The sequence below is a fragment of the Oncorhynchus mykiss genome, chromosome 20 (assembly GCF_057628025.1).
Source record: "Oncorhynchus mykiss isolate SJ-2025 chromosome 20, ASM5762802v1, whole genome shotgun sequence".
Classification (NCBI taxonomy): Eukaryota; Metazoa; Chordata; class Actinopteri; order Salmoniformes; family Salmonidae; genus Oncorhynchus; species Oncorhynchus mykiss.
In genome coordinates this window covers 17081543-17101254 of record NC_143041.1, presented here as the reverse complement: position 1 = coordinate 17101254, position 19712 = coordinate 17081543, and the positions used below count along the sequence as shown (strand labels likewise).

The 19712-nt window shown below is 40.6% G+C and overlaps 1 protein-coding gene across 4 annotated transcripts in view; it reads left to right on the top strand.

The window, feature by feature from the left end:
* LOC110498977 (cGMP-dependent protein kinase 1) overlaps positions 1 to 19712 on the top strand; it is a 167479-nt gene that overhangs the window by 9992 nt on the left and 137775 nt on the right. For 2 of the 4 annotated variants that reach the window (XM_021575732.3, XM_021575730.3), the window contains exon 1: positions 9445 to 10105. The exons of the other annotated variants lie outside the window; for them this stretch is intronic. In XM_021575732.3, the coding sequence (XP_021431407.1) occupies positions 9801 to 10105 (305 nt within the window). In that variant the 5' untranslated portion in view covers positions 9445 to 9800. Of the gene's footprint in view, positions 1 to 9444; positions 10106 to 19712 lie in introns of those variants that run through there. 4 annotated transcript variants of the gene reach the window in all.

Sequence of the window (19712 nt, the reverse complement as noted above, 5' to 3'; positions counted from 1 at the left end):
GGCCAGGTGCAGCACCCCTCCTTCCTGCAGCTATGGTTGTAACCATGTTTTAGTTCACTGTGTATACACTGTGACAATCCAGAATAACAAGGTGAGTAGTTAATGGATCCACTTAAGCTGTCTCGATCCAGTATGGACACTATACTGTACATGCAAGCGCATAAGGGATGAGAGGCCCAATTCGATAGGTTGTTGTGCATGGCTTACACTGTCTGCACCCAATGTTTCTCATTTAAAACTCCATATATATATATATAATCAACAAGCTCCTTCAAAAGCACTCCAGAATGGAAAGTGTGTTATCTTGCTGAGACAGAATAAAAAAGGCCCCTGAGTTACCAGTGACCTGTGCTCGCATGTAGAACAGAGTGACTATTCTCTGTATTTGCACCCCCCCCACACACACACACACACACACACACACACAATGCACATTGGTCACACATTTGGACCGCATACACTTATGTCAGTCGCGTTAAGACTAATTGGACCACTGTGTCTGTGACATACAGATGATGTAAAATGAGCAGAGGCTCAAAATGCATCCCACTGAATGCTCTGAAGTCTGTATCCACACGGAAAAGTTAGAGAACAGTTTATCTTGCCTTGTTTCAATGCTGGAGATAATTGTCAACTGGAGTGCATTTACAGTTTTTTTTCTCACTTCGGTGCTATTTTCACAAGTATGTGGGGGATTTTCAAAACTCTCAGTACAAAACTCCAAACTGGTAACACTTTCAGGGCGGTAGGTAGCCTAGTGGTTACCGTGTTGGGCCAGTAACCGAAAGGTTGCTGGATCGAATCACCAAGCTGACAAGGTAAAAATCTGTTCTGCCCCTGAACAAGGCAGTTAACCCACTGTTCCCCAGTAGGCTGTCATTGTCAATAAGAATTTGTTCTTAACTGACTGCCTAGTTTAAATAAAGGGTATTTGTTTTACATTTCAATGTCAAGTCTTACATTTAATACCTTTTTGTTATTGTGCATCATTTTGTTTGGAGACACCTGAAGGGCTGGAGCCTGAGTAGCAGCGAGAAGTTGGAAGCACTGCTTGCAGGGTTTGTGGACGTCTTTGCCACATGAGACAAAGACTGCTGGAGAACCTGTATGGTCCAGTACTCTGTGGATATTGGTAATGCACCACCTATCTGTTTGTGGCCACATCCCAGGGCTGGGCTCCCTGCCCTAATCGATAGATTAGGGCTTAATGAATATATGTAAATCGACTGATTTTCTTCTATGAACTGTAACTCGGTAAAATCTTTGAAATGTTGCATTTATATTTTTGTTCAGTACAGTTGTTTTAACAGCCAGTTAATCCAATAGCAAAAAATGCAAGATACATGTTTCAGAAATTCCCTTTGAATGTAAATTACAGTACATGACACTGTTTTCACATTAGGCCAAACACTTGCCCTACTCATCAAAATTGACCTGTCAACAATTGGAAATCATGTGTGGTAGACACTTTTTCACAATCAAAAATACTGAAACAAATTAAATGATTGAAAGAAACCTAACGTTTAGCAGGTCCTAGTTTGCATCAAGCCTGTCTTGACCATAGGTTCTCATTGACATCGCAATAATGTCCTCATTGTTCATGCATCTGGGGAAAAACCTTTTGGCATGCCGAATCCAAGACTGACATAGGTCTGGATTGATGTAATTGCAGGCCGCATCCAAGGCCTGAAGGACAGTGTCACGCTCATGGGGATGGCAATCATACACCTTTCACCTATATTCCGGCCCGTCGTTGGACACTGTGCTATCTAACCTCCAAACGAGCTTCAATGCCATACAACACTCCTTCCGTGGCCTCCAACTGCTCTTAAACGCTAGTAAAACCAAATGCATGCTTTTCAACCGTTCGCTGACTGCACCCGCACGCCCGACTAGCATCACCACCCTGGATGGTTCCGACCTAGAATATGTGGACATCTATAAGTACCTAGGTGTCTGGCTAGACTGTAAACTCTCCATCCAGACTCATATCAAACATCTCCAATCTAAAATCAAATCTAGAGTCTGCTTTCTATTCCGCAACAAAGCCTCCTTCACTCACGCCGCCAAACTTACCCTAGTAAAATGGACTATCCTACTGATCCTCGACTTCGGCGATGTCATCTACAAAATAGCTTCCAATACTCTACTCAGCCAACTGGATGCAGTTTATCACAGTGCCACCCGTTTTGTTACTAAAGCACCTTATACCACCCACCACTGCGACCTGTATGCTCTAGTCGGCTGGCCCTCGCTACATATTCGTCGCCAGACCCATTGGCTCCAGGTCATCTACAAGTCCATGCTAGGTAAAGCTCCGCCTTATCTCAGTTCATTGGTCACGATGGCAACACCCACCCGTAGCACGTGCTCCAGCAGGTGCATCTCACTGATCATCCCTAAAGCCAACACCTCATTTGGCCGCCTTTCGTTCCAGTTCTCTGCTGCCTGTGACTGGAACGAATTGCAAAAATCGCTGAAGTTGGAGACTTTTATCTCCCTCACCAACTTCAAACATCTGCTATCTGAGCAGCTAACCGATCGCTGCAGCTGTACATAGTCTATCGGTAAATAGCCCACCCAATTTTACCTACCTCATCCCCATACTGTTTATATTTATTTACTTTTCTGCTCTTTTGCACACCAATATCTCTACCTGTACCTGACCATCTGATCATTTATCACTCCAGTGTTAATCTGCAAAATTGTAATTATTCGCCTACCTCCTCATGCCTTTTGCACACAATGTATATAGACTCTCTTTTTTTCTACTGTGTTATTGACTTGTTAATTGTTTACTCCATGTGTAACTCTGTGTTGTCTGTTTACACTGCTATGCTTTATCTTGGCCAGGTCGCAGTTGCAAATGAGAACTTGTTCTCAACTAGCCTACCTGGTTAAATAAAGGTGAAATAAAATTGAAATATTGTATTGTACTTATTACTGTAGTGGTCCAGTGCGGGCTCAGTTTCTGAGAGCATGTCACTAGCAACACAGTTTCTGAGAGCATGTCACTAGCAACACAGTTTCTGAGAGCATGTCACTAGCAACACAGTTTCTGAGAGCATGTCACTAGCAACACAGTTTCTGAGAGCATGTCACTAGCAAATTGTGGGTCCGATTCATACTGGGGTCACATACAGAAATGTGTGGATACTGTTGTCAAGCACCTGCAATTTCAGTAAAGCAGTGTGACTCCAGGAACTTCATTTTGGATACATGTTTACTTTACAAAGGATGCATTTGTTGTATAGAGTACTTAACTTTTTTTTTATATAAAGTACTTTACTTTTCATAATAGTCCTCATCAAACCAGTTTTAAAATGTATAGGGATACCAAACGGTTAACTGATTATCAATTTAGAGCAGTCGGATCAAGTAATAGTAAAATGTATTTTAACAGATGAGAAGACAATCATGTCTAAAGTACGGTGACAATTGCATTGTGAAAAGCAATGACTTTATATGAACATGTATTGCAAAGTGAAACACTCATGAAGTTTGGTGAACAAGTGACTGTAGGATTTTGTGTTATACTTAGTCAATAAAAAAATGTGCTTAAGAGTTTTGAAACAACTGCCTTTTTGATGATCTGTTTTGAGGTTTGTACTAAGTGGGATGAAAATGTACCACATACTGTACTGTTGAATTGCAACAAAGTGATTGGGGGGGGGGGGGGAAATGTAATCCCAAATGTATATATATATCTGAAACATTTGTTAATGATCTATTACTGCTGCTTGTCTGGCTTTGTAATAAGGCCTAAATAGGATTCTGGGCTGTGTGTGTGCTATGAGTTGGTCACAGGATGGAGCTGTAGACCCTAGTCAGAATCGTGTCCTTATTTGGCATCACCATTACAATAAGTAAGATAAGCTACCAAATGAAGCTCGGGTTAAAAAAGATTAGGACAAATATCATCCTAAACTCAAGGGAACAATGATAACACAGAAAGAATGGTCTCATTGATGTCAAATAGAGCCATAAGAGAGAGAAGAGATTGTTGGAAGAGATTGTTATTTTGATTTGTACTTTCTCAGTTTCTGGGACTTGTCACAGACATTAGCTCAAACGCAATGATCTATCCAAACTATTAATCAGTGTTTGCAATACCATTATTCCGTTATACTGCCAGCCTTGGTCTGCGTTCAATAATTCCATGATGATACATCCCTTACAACAACAAAAAAGATTGCAGTTTTGAAACTGCAGTTAAAATGTTGACTGTTGTCACATGACTGTTGTCACATGGAATGACGCTGGAGAGACGAAGCAGGTACGGGGAGTCAAACATTTTAATATAGAACGGACATGGAACGAGACAGGAACAGCATCAGCAAACTAATAATACAGGCAAATTAATGCAGCTGCGGGGAACCGAGCAAGGGAACTGACAAATATAGGGGAGGCAATAAAACAGATGATGAGTGAGTCTAGGCGAGTCCAATATCGCTGATGCGCGTTACGAGGGAAGGCAGGTGTGCGTAATCGATAATAGGAGTGAGTGATGCAGGGCAGCCTGGCGCCCCCAAGCGCCAGAGGGGGGAAGAGCAGGAGCAGATGTGACAGCTGTGGTATTTTGGACCCAGTAAGTGTAGCATACTGCAATGTACTGCAGTTATACTGCACTCTAACTGCAATCTTTTTTTGTAAGGGATGAAGTGGGCTACATGTCCCAAATGATTGAACTTGTAATATGTTAAATATTATCCACTTACTAGCGACCCTCAGGATCAACCAGATGGATGTGACAAAGGAAAGATAAGGAAACTAATAATGGAATGGAAGGATGCCAAATGTTAGCAACAAATTGAAAAAGTGACAGTTAAAGATTTGTTGTGATATTTGTGGCTTGATTGAACCATATTATGCAGTAAATGTGTGGTGATTGGTTGAAAATACGAGCCCTTTTTTTGCAATGGGTCAGTTTAATGCGATAATATTCTGATGATTTGTTTGTTTTATGCGGAAATAGTGCAGTGATTAGTCAAATTTGCAAGCTCTTGTACGTATAATATGCAGGAATTGTTGATTTTAGCAAAAAATTGTACGTTCGCAGAATCCCGGAGGGACTGATTACAGATGGTGGTTACCGATAGTGGCTAATATTTAACACGATAAAAATAGTTTAAAAAGTCTGCGTTGAAATGAACACGTTCTAGCGTGCACAAAGGTTATTTGTCTCGACTTTCACCCTGCACTTATTGCATCTCCAAGATTCATCCCTGAAAGTCATGAGGCCATACAATTTGTATTCTGCTTAACCACACAGCATTTCATATACTTCACTGTGAAAAAAGGGCACTCATAGCCTATCCGTCATGTTGACATGATTCAGTTTTCCATCTCTATGACTGGTTTCACTTTAGTCTCCAGCGATCATAACGAAAAAATTAAACAAAATGATATTTGTTATTATAGTCCCATTCTCCAAACAGATTACTCATTGACCTAGCTCTTATCAATTACACATTACAGTGCATGGATAATGGTGTTTATTTATATCGGAAATAGTAGATGTTTTTCCACTTGGAACCGACAGGTACTCAACCTTACATCATGGTTTCCTCCAGAAGTTGAAATTGTTACATTTTTGGCTCTGCATGAAAGTTGAAAATACCTCATTTTTGAAAAATCTAGTTTTAAAAAAAAAATTCTGGATGTTGAAAATACTTAATTTCCGGGTGTTGGAAAGACGTCTTTATGGGCATCATTGTTTCTATGGCCAAATTGCAACCATACATGCATTCACTTCCACTGAGCATACCAAACATTAGGAACACCTTCTTAACATTGAGTTGCACCCCTCAGAACAGCCTCAATTCTTCGGGGGCATGGACTCTACAAGGTGTCGAAAGCGTTCCACATGGATGCTGGCCCCTGTTGACTCCAATGCTTCTGTCAATTATGCCAAGTTGACATGGGTGATGGACCGTTCTTGATACACACGGAAAGTTGTTGAGCATGGTTGCAGTTCTTGACACAAACCAGTGCACCTGGCACCTACTGCCATACCCAGTTCAAAGGCACTTAAATACTTTGTCTTGCCAATTCACCATCTGAATGGCACACATACACAATCCAGGACTCAATTGTCTCGAGGCTTAAAAATCCTTCTTTAACCTGTCTCCTCCCCTTCTTCTACACTGATTTTGAAGTGGATTTAACACGTTACATCAGTAAGGGATCATAACCTTCACCTGGATTCACCTGGTCAGTCTATGTTCATGTCAAAGACCAGGTGTTCTTAATGTTTTGTATACTCGGTGTATATCGACATGTCAATGAAGAACGCATTATATCACATTCAATATTAGGAATTTAAATTTAAAATAAAAAAAATGGAGCAAACTAAACTTTGCAGTAAGGAATATTTTATTATTCAGACCTATAGAAAAAAATTACAGAAACATTCCCAATAACGGTTACAAAACGTTTTTCTTGGTATGACTGTGGTGTGTGGTTGTTTATCTACCTTACTTGAATGCACTGACTGTAAGTCACTCAGGGTAAGAGCATCTGCTGAGTAAACATAATGTAAATATAAAACAAACACTTACAAAGCATGCTGGGCACTTTTCTAATGTTCCCAGGCCCAAACAAGTACAAATTCGGTCGGTCTGGAACAGACTAAATCTGAACGATTCATAGATGTCTGAACTGTATGAACTGCATAGTACAGTACGGCACAGTTCAGTACAGTAAAGCAGGGCTTCCCAAACTTGGTCCTGGGGCTTCCCCATGGGTGCACGTTTTGTTTTTTACCCTAGCACTTCACAGCTGATCCAAATAACCAACTCATCATCAAGCTTTGAGTATTTGAATCAGTTTTGTAGTTCTAGGGCAAAAACCAAAAACGTGCACCCAGGTGGGGCCCTAGGACCGAGTTTGGGAAACACTGCAGTAGAGCACAGTAGACCAGAGTACAGTTCAGGTCAGAAGAGTAGAATAAATTAATGTAAACCAAGTTACAAATACGTAAGGCATAAACACCTTGGACCTTGGAAATGGATGACGCAGCGGAATGAGGTGGAGCCTTTTTCCAAAGTAATGTCCAAAACGGAGGCGTTTATCCTGCTTGTACCACCGTTGCCAAACAAAACGCTACTAAAGCACACACTTACCGTATAAATAACATTTTATTGTTGATATTTTCATTTTTATAAGATAATTCACACTTTCTCATCTTTTGGTTGCTACTCAACCCAGTCATTAATTCGATTAGATCAATATTTATGGAAGTTGTTTGTTCTATATGTTCTGTTGCCATGCTCGCTGCTAATGTTCTTGTCCCTTGCTAGCTAGTCAACTAACTAGCAGCTAACACAGTCAACATCTGCAGACAGAATAACAGCAAAGTAGTTTCATTTGTGTTTGTTTCAGCTGTTTTCTAAAGTTTATTGCAACGTACTGGCCGCTTACTCTTCTTCTTTCAGCTGTTTTCTATTGACATTCATTTGGATACATCCATAACATTGAGCTGATAATGCCCAATTTTGCCTGGCATAGATAAGAAAATTGCGTTCTTGTCAGAACCCTCGACGCTGTTCATTACGAGGAGATCGCATTGCATATTAAACACTAGGCTAGAAACTAGCTAAATAGTTTGTTGCCAGTAAACCTGCCAACATCACAAAACTGAATAAAAAAAAGACCAGTTGCTGAAAACAGCTGATCAAACAAGAAACATGTGAGAGGGTTTGACATCATTGCTCCACTTTCGTCATGACTGCAACAGTAGGGATCAGAAAAATGTATGTTGCATCACTCACCACGTTAGGTCAGCAGATGCTCCAAAAAAATGAGTCAATGCTAGGTAGCTAGCTAGGTTTTTCCTCATTGGTCCTACATTTATAATGTATCCAATTTCGGTTTGTGTAGTTGTTGATTTAGTTTTGTGTAACAAGTACGGTTATCATGTGTAGGCACATACTGGGTCATGATTGCAAGGTGTGCTGTTATCTTTTACAACTGTTCCGATATCATTCCCAACTGTTCATTTATCCGGTTTTAATGTCCATGTCTAGAAGGGCATCTCTAGAAATCAAAAACGACTATTCAACAAAGCTGTGGTATAAAATACATTATTATGTATTATACAGCAGATGGGTCTAATCTTGAATATTGATTGGTTAAAACCACGTTCCAGCTGGCCTCTATTCCACAAGTTACTACCGGCTAAATTTATTACATTAAAATGACTATTAACTCTTTTCCATCTGACTGCACAATCCACTGTCTCATTAGCCCAGCCAGGCAATTTATAAACTTGATCTTCACTATATTATCTTATGTTTCTTTTAGACTAACATGTAGTTTTAAACAGCGGAGATTTGTATACATCTTGCTGTCTGTCTCTGACATTTGCAACATTGTTTCAATATTCAAATTTGATCTCCAGCTGTCACATAGTAATGAAGGTTTTCTCAGCCAGTAGAAATTATGAATCATTTTTAGGGACAGATACAAAGAAATATCAATAGAAAACAGGTCAAACAAAAGCTAGTTTGCAGTCTTAGCAGCATCAGTTTGAAGTTATTGTGTTAGCTGTGTTGTTGGCTAGCTCATCGGAACAACAGTGTCCTGACGAGAGAGCACATTTTCTATGCCAGGTGAAATTGCGCATCATTAGCTCATTGTTATGGATGTATCCACATAAATGTCACTAGAAAACGGCTTAAACAAATGAAAATACTTTGTTCTTATTCTGGCTGCACTTTTTGACGTGACTGTAAGTTAGCCGTAGTTGGCTAGCTAGCAAGAAAGGGATAAGAACGTTGCCAGCCAGTATGGCAATAGAACATTTAGAACGAAGGAACGTCCATAGACACAGAACAAAGAGACTTGGGTTGCGTCTCTGGCAACTGAACCGATAGAACCCTAGATTTGTGTGGTGACTATATCTTGTGAAAGGATGAAGTAGTATGAATAAATTCATCAAAATAACGTTTTTAATTCAAATGTTTAAATCATTATTTTAATATGTGGTAACCTATTGTAGAAAAGTGATAATGCCTTCGAAGCCGGTGTTTGGAGGCTATATTGACACAGTTTTCTGGCCCTCGACTTAATTTTGGGCCTAACAACATCCGTGCCAATATATCCTCCAAACACTGCTTCTCCGGCATTATCACTTAACTATACTGTGCTGTACTCTACTGTACTGAACTATACTTTACTCTACTGTGCTCTTGCTGTACTGTACTTTTATTTACTGTAATGTACTGTACTCTGCTGTTCTAAACTGTACAGTGCTGGCCAAACTTGTGAAACATAGATGTGTATGATTGATTAAAATCTGAAACAAACATAGAAGTCTATGTTTGGGCTAAATCCAAAGGATGGTCGGACAAGAAACAATCTGAACCAATTACAGACGTTGAATTCAAGGCCGGTCTTGACTGCACCAAAAAAAAGATTGAAACAAAGACATCCGGTCTGGACAGGACAAAAAAAAACGTCCAAAAGACGTCTGCGTCGGTCCGTGCATACTGGGTTATTACACTCGTGGGATGGATGATTGTGCTTCGGCATCCTGCGAGCGCTGACGCTCACTCTGGGTACTGACGTATGTGAGCAATAAAATGAAACGTATTGCTCGTCACATTTGACCAACCTTTAATTTGAAACTCACCTGAGAGCTTCAAATCAAGCGCAAGAATTGTTCTGCCCGAAATCTGGAGCAAGTATTCAATTTGTGTAGTGGCACTGAACCGGGAGGTTGCCTTCCATATCTGTGCATCATTCATATCATTCGCAAAGTTTGCTGCGCTCTTGTGATCCTGACTTCTCTGGAAACTATGGGGACTCTACGCGATCTCCAATACGCACTACAAGAGAAGATTGAGGAGTTGCGACAACGAGACGCGCTAATTGACGAACTGGAGCTGGAATTAGATCAAAAGGACGAATTGATACAAAAGCTTCAAAATGAACTGGATAAATACCGATCCGTTATCAAACCGGCGACGCAACAAGTCCACAAGGCAAGCGTACTACAGGAGCAGCACAGGACCAAGAGACAGGCGATATCAGGAGAGCCCACTGCCTTTGACATTCATGAACTCAGTCACGTCACTCTTCCATTCTACCCCAAGAGCCCACAGTAGGTGTCATATGTCCATCTTTGTTCATTGTTCATTAGTCTCTTACTTGTGTGCTTACGACTGTGCGTCAGAATTTATATCACCATGTCCCTGTTAAAGTATGAGTCAACTGGTACCAAAAGTGAATCCCATGAAAGCAACATTGATGTCTAGTAAGCTAATTGAATGTCAACACCATGGCTTTAGATTTTCCTCTGTTTGCATTTGTAATGAGGTACGTTTGTGTGTGTGTGTGTGTGTGTGTGTGTGTGTCTTATGGCAAAATTATATCAGGTAGCCACGATATATTTGCATAATGGATGCTAGTTGTTCAGTGACAGCATGGTTTGTGCATACACCTGGCTGAGTATATACGATAAAACTAGCCTTCCCTCAAGCCTCAACATAAACATTTGTTTTACTTGAGTTTGACACCATTATGGAGAGTCAGTAAACCCCACTCATTCACATCCATTCAACATGTTGCAGTAATAATCAGCCTCTGACAGCAAATACCTGACATTTCTAATTTACTTGTTGCTCAAACCCACATTAATCCAGAAGTGTTTAGAAACATAAACTATTCTTATTTACAATAAAAGTGACTCCAAAATGACACAATACATTATTATTTATGATTCATTTTTATTGGGAACAAAATCATCTGAAACAACTAAAACAAACTGCAAATGCATCCAACAAGTTTGTAGTCACAAACTTGATGTAGTCATTACTTGCTAAGACTATGGTACCAAACACTAAACTTTCTACTTTAATAATAAAGAGGAGTGGGAGGCCCGGTGCACAACTGAGCAAAAGGACAAGTATCTGGAAACAGAAACAGACGCCTCACAAGTCCTCAACTGGCAGCTTCATTAAATAGTACCCGCAAAACACCAGTCTCAACGTCAACAGTGAAGAAGCGACTCCGGGATGCTGGCCTTCTAGGCAGAGTTGCAAAGAAAAAGCCATATCTGAGACTGGCCAATAAAAACAAAAGATTAAGATGGGCAAAAGAACAAAGACACTGGACTGAGGAACTCAGAAGGCCAGCATCCCACCTAGAAGGCCAGCATCCCGGAGTCGCCTCTTCCCTGTTGATGTTGAGACTAATTTTTTGCCGTTACTATTTAATGAAGCTGCCAGTTGAGGACTTGTGAGGCATCTGTTTCTGAATCTAGACACTCTAATCTACTTGTCCTCTTGCTCAGATGTGCACTGTGGCCTCCCACTCCTCTTTCTATTCTGGTTAGAGACAGTTTGCGCTGTTCTGTGAAGGGAGTAGTACACAGCGTTGTACGAGATCTTCAGTTTCTTGGCAATTTCTCGCATGGAAAAGCCTTTATTTCTCAGAACAAGAACAGACTGACGAGTTTCAGAAAAAAGTTATTTGTTTCTGGCCATTTTGAGCCTGTAATCAAACCCAGAAATACTGATGCTCCAGATACTCAACGTATCTAAAGAAGGCCAGTTTTATTGCTTCTTTAATCAGGACAACAGTTTTCAGCTGTGCTAACATGATTCCAAAAGGGTTTTCTAATGATCAATTAGCCTTTTAAAATTATACATTTGGATTAGCTAACACAACGTGTCATTTGAACACAGGAGTGATGGTTGCTGATAATGGGCCTCTGTAGATATTCCATCAAAAATCTGCAGTTTCCAGCTACAATTTACAACATTAACAATGTCTACACTGTACTTCTGATCAATTTGATGTTATTTTAAAAGACAAAAAATGTGCTTTTCTTTCAAAAACAAGGACATTTCTAAGTGACCCCAAACTTTTGAACGGTTGTGAGTGTGTGTGTGTGTGTGTGTGTATACATATATATATATATATTTTTTTTATTATTCTTTATTTATTCAGGGTCAACCCATTGAGACCCGGGTTTCATTCTCAAGGGTGCCCGGTTCACAGTAATACAACAATCAAATACAATGTGAAACCAAACAGCAATCAATGCAATGTAAAAATAAAAATTCAGCACAACACAACATTAAAGAAAAATCGTTACATTCCTCTGCTACAAGGTCCTCAATCAACACTTTACATTCCCCGAGCGGCACCAGAACATCCCATTGCAATTCCTTTTGCACAGTTTCAGTGTAAGAGATACAATATCTGCATAAAACGAAAACATGTGGAAACATTAGGTTAGGAAGTAGAGTATTGTATTTAAAAACACATTTTTTTTTTAACATGTATCTGTTAATCCCTTCAGAGTACAGATTATATTACAGCACTGTGTTTGTCAAAGCTCAGTCAAAGGAGAAAGATTTCTTATGTGGAGTCAGTCATTTTGTGTCTCCCAGCTTGCTTTGCATTTTGATACAATCTAAGGGCTATGTAATCCACTGTCAAGATAGACGGTTTGTTTCAGCAAAACGAATAGGTTCTCATGGAATGGATTTTTGTGAGGATGTTCATATCTATGAAACAATGTTGTGTTATTTTACCGAATGGTTGCCTGCCTCCCTGTTTGGCCTCTAAAAGCTTTATCTCACTATTGGATCTACGGTCATACTTCTTCCATCACCACTTTTATCCAGTGTTTTGATCACAGCAGCAATGTTATAATAATTGTTAGGAACACCATGTGGGCACTGATGTGACATTATTTCAATTACATCTCATGCATGCCTTGGAAACTATATTTCTGAAACTAAAACCCCAATACTTGCCATTAGAACGAGCTACTTCTGAGCAATTCCACGATAATGGAATTACGCTAAGACTGCTACTTTTCACTTTAAAATGTATGCCAAACAAAAACAAACCATACAAATCTATGCACATGGACTGCTTTTAATGACTTACACAGAACATTTGACCCAAAAACTTTTACTGGAAGAAATGTGCAGATGAAAAGTTTGGTAGCAGAATTAAGGTAAAATCTTTTTTATGCGGCCATATTTTCCAAAAACTCTGTTAAATATAGGCTCCGAATTAAGATTCAAAGATGACAGATGAAAGATGAAAGGATCAAATCAAATGTTATTGGTCACACACACAGTTAGCAATGTTATTGCGAGTGTAGCGAAATGCTTATAGTGTAGCGAAATGCTTGTGCAATGTTTCCTAAGGACTAGAAGCGAGGCAGCCCTCTGTCAGCACCATCTTGTTCTCATAGGGGGTGTCAGTTTGACATGACATCTTTTTAGTTAAAAAAAATCTAATTTGGTTATTTAACTTCAGTAAGTTAAGTGGATTTACACCCGGTAACAAAATTACATCATGGGTCCCTACACAAAAATGAATAATTATAGATATGTCATTCTCTTAATTTTATTTGTCACATGCGCCAATTACAACAGTTGTAGACTTTACCGTGAAATTCTTACTTATGAGCCCTTCCCAACAATGCATGTATCCTGAATCGGTAGACAAAGGTAGAAATATGCAATATCATTCTTTGCATATGGGTATTATTCTACACACTGGCTATTATTCTAATGATCTCCGCCCCAAACAAGACCACATTTGGTCAGTCCGGACCAACTCTGAACCAATCATAGATGTCTATGTTTCACAAGTTTGGACATCACAGTAGAGTATAGTTCAGTACAGTAGAGTACAATACATTGTAATGTACTCTAGAGTGCTCTACTGTACTGTACTCTACTGCAGTGGTTCCCAACCCTTTTCGGTTAATGTACTACCAAGTACATTTTGCTCTGCCCAGAGTACCCCCTCATGTGCATTTTACCAGTAAGTCTATGGTCTCTTCTCAAGTACCCCCTGTGGATAGGCCAAGTACCCCTGGTTGGGAAACACTGCGCTACTGTACTCTACTGTGCTTCACTGCACTGTACTGTGCTGTCCAAACTTGAGAAACAGACGTCTATGATTGGTTCAGATTTGGTCTGGTCACCAATCATGGACGTTTATGTTTAGGCCAAATCAATGCCCCCAACAATCTAAGTCGCTAGACATAAAGACCGGTCTGAACCAGCCAAGAAAACGACGTCTGTGGACGTTGAAATCAAGGCCATGGTGGACTGACCACATTCCAACATCTATGGACGTCCGACGTCCAATGCTGATTGGTGCTCAGTGGGTGCGGATGCTGGTTACAGTAAATGGAAAGAGAGTGGGCTCTTCGGGAGGTGTCAGTAAGAGCCGGGAGAGGTATCCCTGGAGAGAGAGAAGAGAAAGGCAGAGAGAGAGAGAGAGGGGTTGTCCAGACTAGTGTCATCACGATACCAGAATTTTTACTTCGATACCAAGTTTAGTATTACGTAACTCGATACCATCATGATACTCAATACCAAATCGATGCCAAAATGATACCATGGGGGATAAAAGGATACTATGCCTATTGGCATTTTGTCTGGTGGTAATGGGGCTACCTTGACAAACATGTCAGAGTGGTCATACCTTCCTGTGTGGTGTCCCGTATACAACAGGAGTTCCCTGATCCTGGTGCAAAATACACAGATTTTCTCCCTCCCCATATTGACTAATAGCATTCAATTCAATAATTGACAACACAAAGTTGTGTCTAGTAAAATGTTTATGCTGAGTGCCAGGTCTCTCCATTCAGAGACATCCGTATCAAGCCATTCTGTCAGTCTGGACTTCATCACATCATCTTGCAAGTCTCCATGTGCTGGTGAATGCTTCATGTGCTGGTACATGTTTCTGTGAACACATACACACATAGTCACTGTTTTATAACCAATGGCAGTTAGGATAGGTGATATCTGACACACAAACAGCTACCTATGTTGAAGTTTGAACAAGTCAGACTGAACCTACCTAATTCTATTCTCCCCATCGACGACTGTTGGTGAGCAGGCAAGAGGTGAGGTCTTTGTCAGAGCCCCATTGATGGCATGGCTGCGTAGATCAGATCCTGGCCCCTCATCAAAGACACTGGTCTGTCACACACACACACACACACACAAACAAGCGCGTTATCCATCCATGGTGCTTATGATTAGCATGGTGGAACCAAGCTGATCGCTGCGTTCACCTTTTTATTTCACTTCAGATATCATGATATGTGAAGTGAAATAGAATGTCGATCAGGCTGCGTTATGTCCTGGACTTTAAATGCATCTAATAAGTAGAAAATAAGCAACGAATAATGTCAGTTTACATAAACAATGTTTCACAATTGGGTTACGAAATGTATCAAAGTAACGAAGTGGGTTACCTTCTGTATTGGTACATGTAATGAGACTGTGACAGGTGAAGGTTGCTGGCCGGATACTTGCCAACATGTGGCTGACTGTTCCATTCATAGTAATGTTCACGGCGAAGGCATGTCTGCACAATTCTGATGAGCGCCCCCTTGCTGGTCCTCTCTATGCTGCATGTTTGGCTGCAAACGGGACATCTTGAACAACTGCAGCAGGTCATCTTATGAGGTGGTGTTGACTGGAAGGGCAGCAAAGTGGTAAATTACATTTTGTTTTAAAGAAAGGACAAACATTTCTGCACTTCACAACCAAAATGACTATCTTTGTTGTATCTGCATGGCTGGGGAATTAGCCTACTATTTATCAAGCCAGGTATTTTTAATACAACTTTTCACATAAAACATTGCTGAACATGTTATGATACCCACCTTTTCTCCTTGTGGTATCAGTCTGGCACCCAACTGTGCACTTGGTCTAACAGAAAAACAGGGTCAAGGATTGTCATCATCCCTCAATTATAAACATAGCTTTTGAGAACGTAATCTTGTTTGGAAGCTAAATTCTATTCTTTACAGATGTTGACTGACTGGCTCTAGATTGGATTAGATTCAGGCCGGTGACGAAGTTACACTATGCAACATGTAGGCTACGGCCTTGGGTTGGTTTGAGTTTGTTGCCACTACTTAGTACACTGTTTGTAGTCAGACATGCGTTAGCTCGTACCACCATATCTGCATCCAATATATATTTGTGCCCTAGACATGGGTTGCATCTCGGAGGCTAATGTGACTGTTTCATCTAAATGACACTAACTTAGAGTGGCACGGAAATACGATGACATTGCTAAAGTAGGCAAATAATTAGAAGGAAACAACTTTGACATATTATGATGTCGTCAAATATACTTAAGCGAGATGGCAATGTTGCCATTACTGTTACTAACACAGTTCTAAAATATAGCTAGCAATGCTAATGTTAGCTAGCTAAAATATGGTGGTCCCCCTCTTAGTTAGCTGGCTAAAGTTGCATTTTAAAGTCAAGCAATCTGAGTTGTATTAAGGTAGGCTAACATTAGCCAGCTGGCTAGGTAGCTAGTTAGGTAGCTAGCTAGCTAGCGTCAGCTATGCTAGCGATGATAATGATGATCAAAATATACATAACTAGCAATCTATGGTCTAGCTACCGGTATACGCACAACCACTGGGGACCAATGAACTCCAACCACTTATTCTGCATGATAGGGTCATTTGGCAGGGCATGCAAACCATAGTTGTTGGTTGTGCATCGTGTTGGAAGCATGCATTGCATGGTCAATCGGTATATGGCTTTTCAGTCTCAAATAGCCATGATCCTTTGAACGCGTTGGTAGGGGGCGATGAAACAATGGAGTAGTGATGGGTCGTTCGCGAACGAGTTAAAAGGTGAACGTTGGGAGCCGGCTCACATATCAGAAGAGCTAAAGAGAAGAGCTATTTATTAAAATATACAAAAGTATTAAGATGTGAAAAATCAAAAGATTTAAATGAATAGAATGAACTATTTCAAAGAACGAAAAAAGAAATAAAAGAATATAGGCCTAAATGCTCAAGCACACACAAATTCTTTCTGACTGTCTGCTCAGCCTCACCTGTTGTTCCTGTCAATCAGACACGCAGTGTCAACCAATGAACCAAAGATGCGCGAGGGATGGCCGAGCCAACTCACTCACAGTCACACCAGAGAGAAGCAAATGTAACCGCAGGTCATGTGACAGTGTTGATGGAAACCTTATGTTCATCAATGGACAGAAAGTTCCACAGAATGGAATATAATCACATGCTATCAGAAACCGCTGCACTTGACCCCAGGTTTAAGAAGTTAGCCTTCAGTGATGCCAGAGCGATTGATGAGGCTCTTCAAAGAATAACCTCAGCAGCAGGGAGGGATAGCTCCAGCAGATAGCTGGCTCAGGCACCAGGGCAACAGGAAGAAGAGGGATCAAATGGAGCAGAAGCACCAGCAGTAGTGTCACAAACATTTGCTGTTTGGATGCTGTTTGACGAGAGAGCAACTGGGGATGTAACACGAAGGAATCCCTCAGCAGATGCCATAATGGAGGTCCGATCCTGCAGATCCTCTGAGCTGGTGGAAGAACAAGGCCTCTGTCTACCCACGACTTACTAAAGTCATGATCGAGAGACTCTACATAGTGGCCACATCCGTTCCCTCTGAGAGGGTCTTCTCGAAAACGGGACAAATAATTACTGAGAGAAGAAATCGCATCAGCCCCTCAAGTGAGGCAGCTTGCATTTCTGAATGCAAATCTCTCATAAAAGCAAAATATGGTCAGCATTGCTGTGTGCTGCTGGTTATAACATGGCAATAAAGAAGAGAGAGAAAAGAGGGACCAGTTTAATGTTTTAAGTGGGATGCTGCAGTTTTGCACATTGTGATTTATTTTTCTTTGATGCTGTTCAGATGGTCTAGATTTATATGCACTTTGTTTATTTGTTTATGTACATTAAAAAGTTATACTTTAAATGCAAATGTTTAATAGCATTCTTTTTCATAACAAACCAATGCATTTTTCAATACATTGTGGTTAAGGTAGAGTATGATTTCATTGAATAATTTAATTAGAATTGATTTAACACCAATCATAGTCAAACTATCGCAAACTGTTTGTCTTGAAAAAATACGAAACATAATTTTTTAAAAGAGCCATTTGGGAGCTAAAAGAGCCGGCTCACTGAAAAGAGCTGGAATGCCCTTCACTACAATGGAGCCCCATTCAATGAGGGAAGCCAAGTGGGCAGAGGGGTGATTTGCACGTGGAGCTTGGCAAAAGTGGGCATGATTTGTTGACATAATTGTAATCCAAACCCAACCTTCATTTACTTGTGACGTACTCAGGTTCAAAACTCTGTTTTAGAGGAGACTGACTTTATGACCAAAATTATCTTATTTACAATTTTTGCAGTTAATTTTGACACTAGAATAAATGTTTCTGACTCCTATTAATGCCACACAGGCCTTTTCAAGGGGATTAGTTGGTTTTTAGGGCAGTCACTTTTTAATGAATCAATTTGACTTTGGTAAAAACTAACTACATAACAACATAATGTTAATCATTTATTTAAATGGAAAATCTATTTATAAACTAGGTTACTCAATATGTAGCCTAGGCCTATTCACAATACAGGTGGATGCATCTTCAATAGGAGTGTGTGCGTGCATTGAGTTATTGAGCTTGTTTTGGCTGATTTCACAGGGCTACAGATGACAGACAAATCCCTTCCATTTGGGACTTATTTTACGGATCAACAACATTTGCATAGAAGTGGCTTATTTTTATAAAGGTGCGTGCTTTAACCAGTGATGACGTTATTCACAAGGCAAGAGGGGGGGCAGCTCATTGGAGCTCTATTCACACACACAGTCAGTTCACTGAGGTAATAGATCATCTTTGTGAGAGGGGTAATAGAAAGACTGTTTTGTTGGCAATCAGCTTTGAAATCAGCATATTTTGCGCTATGGTTTGCATGTTACCACAAACAAAGTACTAGACTAGTGAATTGATGTTAGCTTCAGCTGTAAACTGAAGCTAACGGTCTAACCGGGGCGGCAGGTAGCCTAGTGGGAAGAGCGTTGGGCCAGTAACTGAAAGGTTGCTAGATCAAATCCCTAAACTGACAAGGTAAAAATCTGTTCTGCTCCTGAACAAGGCAGTTAACCCCCTGTTCCTAGGCCGTCATTATAATGTCACGCTCGTCAAAAGGAGCGGACCAAGTTCCACATACTTTATTACAAAGTGAAACTTCACAAAAACAAAGGATAAACAAACGTCCTGTACAGAGCGCACTTAGGCACGAACTGAAAACAATGCCAGCACCAAGCAGCGTACCATGGAGGTAAAGGAGAACTGGACATGGGAGGAAATAATGGGTGGATGCAAGACCCTTCCTTGATGGGAGTCGCCAAGGAGCATAGGAGGACAGCGACGACACCGGGATCCGCGTGTAAGGGATTTCTTCCATTGACGGAGAGGCGGACCAAAGCGCAGCGTGGTTATTTTGACTCATGTTTTAATAAATCACTTCACATAAACAAACTAACAAAAACAAGAAACGTGAAAACCCAAAACACAGAGACAGGAACAATCACCCACAAACACACAGTGAAACGCAGGATACCTAAGTATGATTCTCAATCAGAGACAACTGACTCTGATTGACAACCATACTAGGCCGAAACATAGAAATACCTAAAATCATAGAAAAACAAACAGACTGCCCACCCCAACTCACACCCTGACCATACTAAATAATGACAAAACAAAAGGAAATAAAGGTCAGAACGTGACAGTACCCCCCCAAAGGTGCGGACTCCGGCCGCGAAACCTTGACCTATAGGGGAGGGTCTGGGTGGGCGTCTGTCCGCGGTGGCGGCTCTGGCGCGGGACGCGGACCTCACTTCACCATTGTCTTAGTCCGCCTTATT